The sequence below is a fragment of the Austrofundulus limnaeus genome, unplaced genomic scaffold (genome assembly GCF_001266775.1).
Source record: "Austrofundulus limnaeus strain Quisiro unplaced genomic scaffold, Austrofundulus_limnaeus-1.0 Scaffold626, whole genome shotgun sequence".
NCBI lineage: Eukaryota > Metazoa > Chordata > Actinopteri > Cyprinodontiformes > Rivulidae > Austrofundulus > Austrofundulus limnaeus.
The window spans coordinates 73,573-76,142 of record NW_013953028.1 but is presented as its reverse complement, the minus strand read 5'-3'; the positions used below and the strand labels follow the sequence as shown (position 1 = coordinate 76,142).

General features: G+C 41.7%; 1 protein-coding gene across 1 annotated transcript in view; it reads left to right on the top strand.

Moving 5' to 3' along the window:
- Positions 1–117: 117 nt before the first annotated feature.
- Positions 118–2,570, top strand: part of cxxc1b (CXXC finger protein 1b) — a 7,882-nt gene continuing 5,429 nt past the window's right edge. The window contains exons 1-5 of the mRNA XM_014027241.1: positions 118–309; positions 857–972; positions 1,077–1,177; positions 1,270–1,406; positions 1,529–1,684. Of these exons, the coding sequence (XP_013882695.1) occupies positions 307–309; positions 857–972; positions 1,077–1,177; positions 1,270–1,406; positions 1,529–1,684 (513 nt within the window). The 5' untranslated portion in view covers positions 118–306. The remainder of the gene's footprint in view (positions 310–856; positions 973–1,076; positions 1,178–1,269; positions 1,407–1,528; positions 1,685–2,570) is intronic.

The following is a 2,570-nucleotide window of genomic DNA, read 5'->3' as shown; positions in this document are numbered from 1 at the left end:
GAAGAAGAAAATGCTCTGTGGAATAAAATGAGAAATACAGTATTCTGATCTAAAAAGTATTGTTTTTGTTCCATTGGACAAGCCCATAAGGTGGCAGTAGTGTCGGTCGGTTGTTAATTTGACATCATAGAAGAAGAAGTTGACGTTCCGAAGACAGCCGAGTCTACACGAAGTGATATCCGGTGTTATGGTTAGCAGAATGCTAGCTGGCGAGCCTCTGGGCTTCTGCTTCGTAGAAGAATATTAACTGTATTTTTTGCCATCGGCGTCTGTAGAGCGCAACAAAAGACCGAACGATTTTTAAAGATGGTCAGTGTTCAAAAAAGCTTTTATTTTATGCTCGACTTGTGATTTGGAAACGCCTGGTAAATGTAGCCGTGTCATTATGGTAAATGTAGCCGTGTCATTAGCATTAGCTTGGCTAAGTTACCGCTTTTCATTGTTACAAACAGGACGTCCTGTTGAAAAATCATTTGAATGCACTTTTAGGTTGAAACTGTTTCTTTTATCAGGAACAGTAACTAAGTTAGTCAATAAGGTCTTAATGTGTGAATTTACTTAACGCAAGACAAGCTAACTTWAGCGCGTTTAACAACAACAACGTCAGTTTATGTAAACAAAAGTTAGTGTTTGATTCTTGTTGKCCTGCTGCAAAACTGCAAACTATTACTATTTCTCCAAACACTGCTAACCTACGATGTAGTAAGTGAACATTGCTCGTGTTGTGACAATATTCACAAGATAAATCTCCAAATAAACAGAGGTGCTGCTCTGGACATGCTGCCTTATCAAGCTGATCAAAGTGCTTCTTCTGATCTGTCTTAATGTGGATTTTTATTTATTTTGTACTTTTCAGGACAGCGAAATGTCTGATGTTGATCGTGCACCGGGACCTGAGACCAGCAGCATGGAGGGGGAGAATGCTCCACTTTACTGCATTTGTCGTAAACCTGACATCAACTGCTTCATGATGTAAGTTTCCAACAATCTGCTGCTGCTTCAGTCGGTTTAATGTGAAGCACGTATACTGCGCTGCTCATAAATCAGTGTTGTTGCGTTTTCCCTCTCTCTGCCAGTGGTTGTGACAACTGTAACGAGTGGTTCCACGGSCACTGCATCAACATCACTGAGAAGATGGCGAAAGCCATCCAGGAGTGGTACTGCATGAGCTGCAGAGGTGAGCAGAAAGCCTTCTGTCATTGCAGTGGCAGCTCATTTGTAAAGCTCATTAAACGTCATGTGTGTGTTTGTTTTGGTTGGGGTTTGCAGAAGAAAATCCAACTTTAGAAGTAAAATATAGATCAAAGAAAAGCCGTGATAAGGAGAGTGAGTCAGACAGAGGAGAAGTGCAGTACAGCACCCCGAGCACGCCGGACTATAGAAGCGAAAGGCGGCGTGGATCTAAGGTAAGCTGTGAACTATTACCAAAATAATCAAAGGAAAACTTACTTGCCATCATSTGTTATAAAAACCAAAAACTTATTGGAAGGTCGTGGCCTGTTTTGTTTTTAATTGTTTACTTTTGCAGATTAAGCGTTCGGTCCGTATGTGTGGAGAATGTGAGCCCTGCAGGAGGACTGAGGACTGCGCCCAGTGTGACTTCTGCAAGGACATGAAGAAGTTTGGAGGACCGAACAAAATCCGCCAGAAGTGTCGGTTCAGGCAGTGTGAGGTTCGAGCCCGGGTACGTTTGCCTCAGTCTTGTAGGTCAGGTCAGGTAGGGGTGTAACGATACATAAGACTGTCGAGACGAGACGAGATTTAAAATATTAGTTTCAAGAAAACTTCAAAGATCTATTTTATGCTGCAAAAAATGCTTTTATTCTGTTTTAATATGTTTTATTGCAAACTGAACTGATATCTTTTTCTGATTTCTTGAATCTCCTTAGACCAGAGCTTTAACGTCTATGTTTGGCCTTTTAACATCATATAAAAAAATAACGTTCATGCAGAACTTTCCCAAAACTGAAGTAGGGCTGCAACAACGAATCGATAAAATCGATTATTAAAAGCGATGGCTACGAGTTTCATTATCGATTCATTGTGTCCCGCGATTTATGCGTCCCTCGCCATGTTGTGGAGCCGTTTACGTCACCCGCAGAGTGTTGTCAATGCTGGCTGAGCTAAATAAAGTTTAGGAAGAAAAAAAAACTCTACCTGTAGATCTGCCCTCTCTGAGACTTTCGAATGAAAAGCAGAGACTTCAAACTTTAAACCAGTTTTTAAATTGTGTTGTTAGGCCAAGTAGATCCGAAGATATGATAAAAAATTGTATGCCACAATTTATTTATTTTTTAAGACGTTTGATTTGATGCGCGCCGCGTCGCGAGGAGGAAACACAAAAAAGTACCTCAGTCGACCTCAGTCCACCATTTCTTTCCTCCTCTCGGACCAGAAATATAAAACCCTCGTCTTTTTTTCTGACCGTGGCTCAAAGTTATTTGATAAACAGCAAAAAGGTTCACGACGAAGGAAAAAAAAAAGACGCAGCAGAACTCCTGGTCCGACTCAGTAGGGGAGGGGGAGGGATGGGGGGGGCTGCTTCAGAACCGGGTCATTCAGTCAGACAG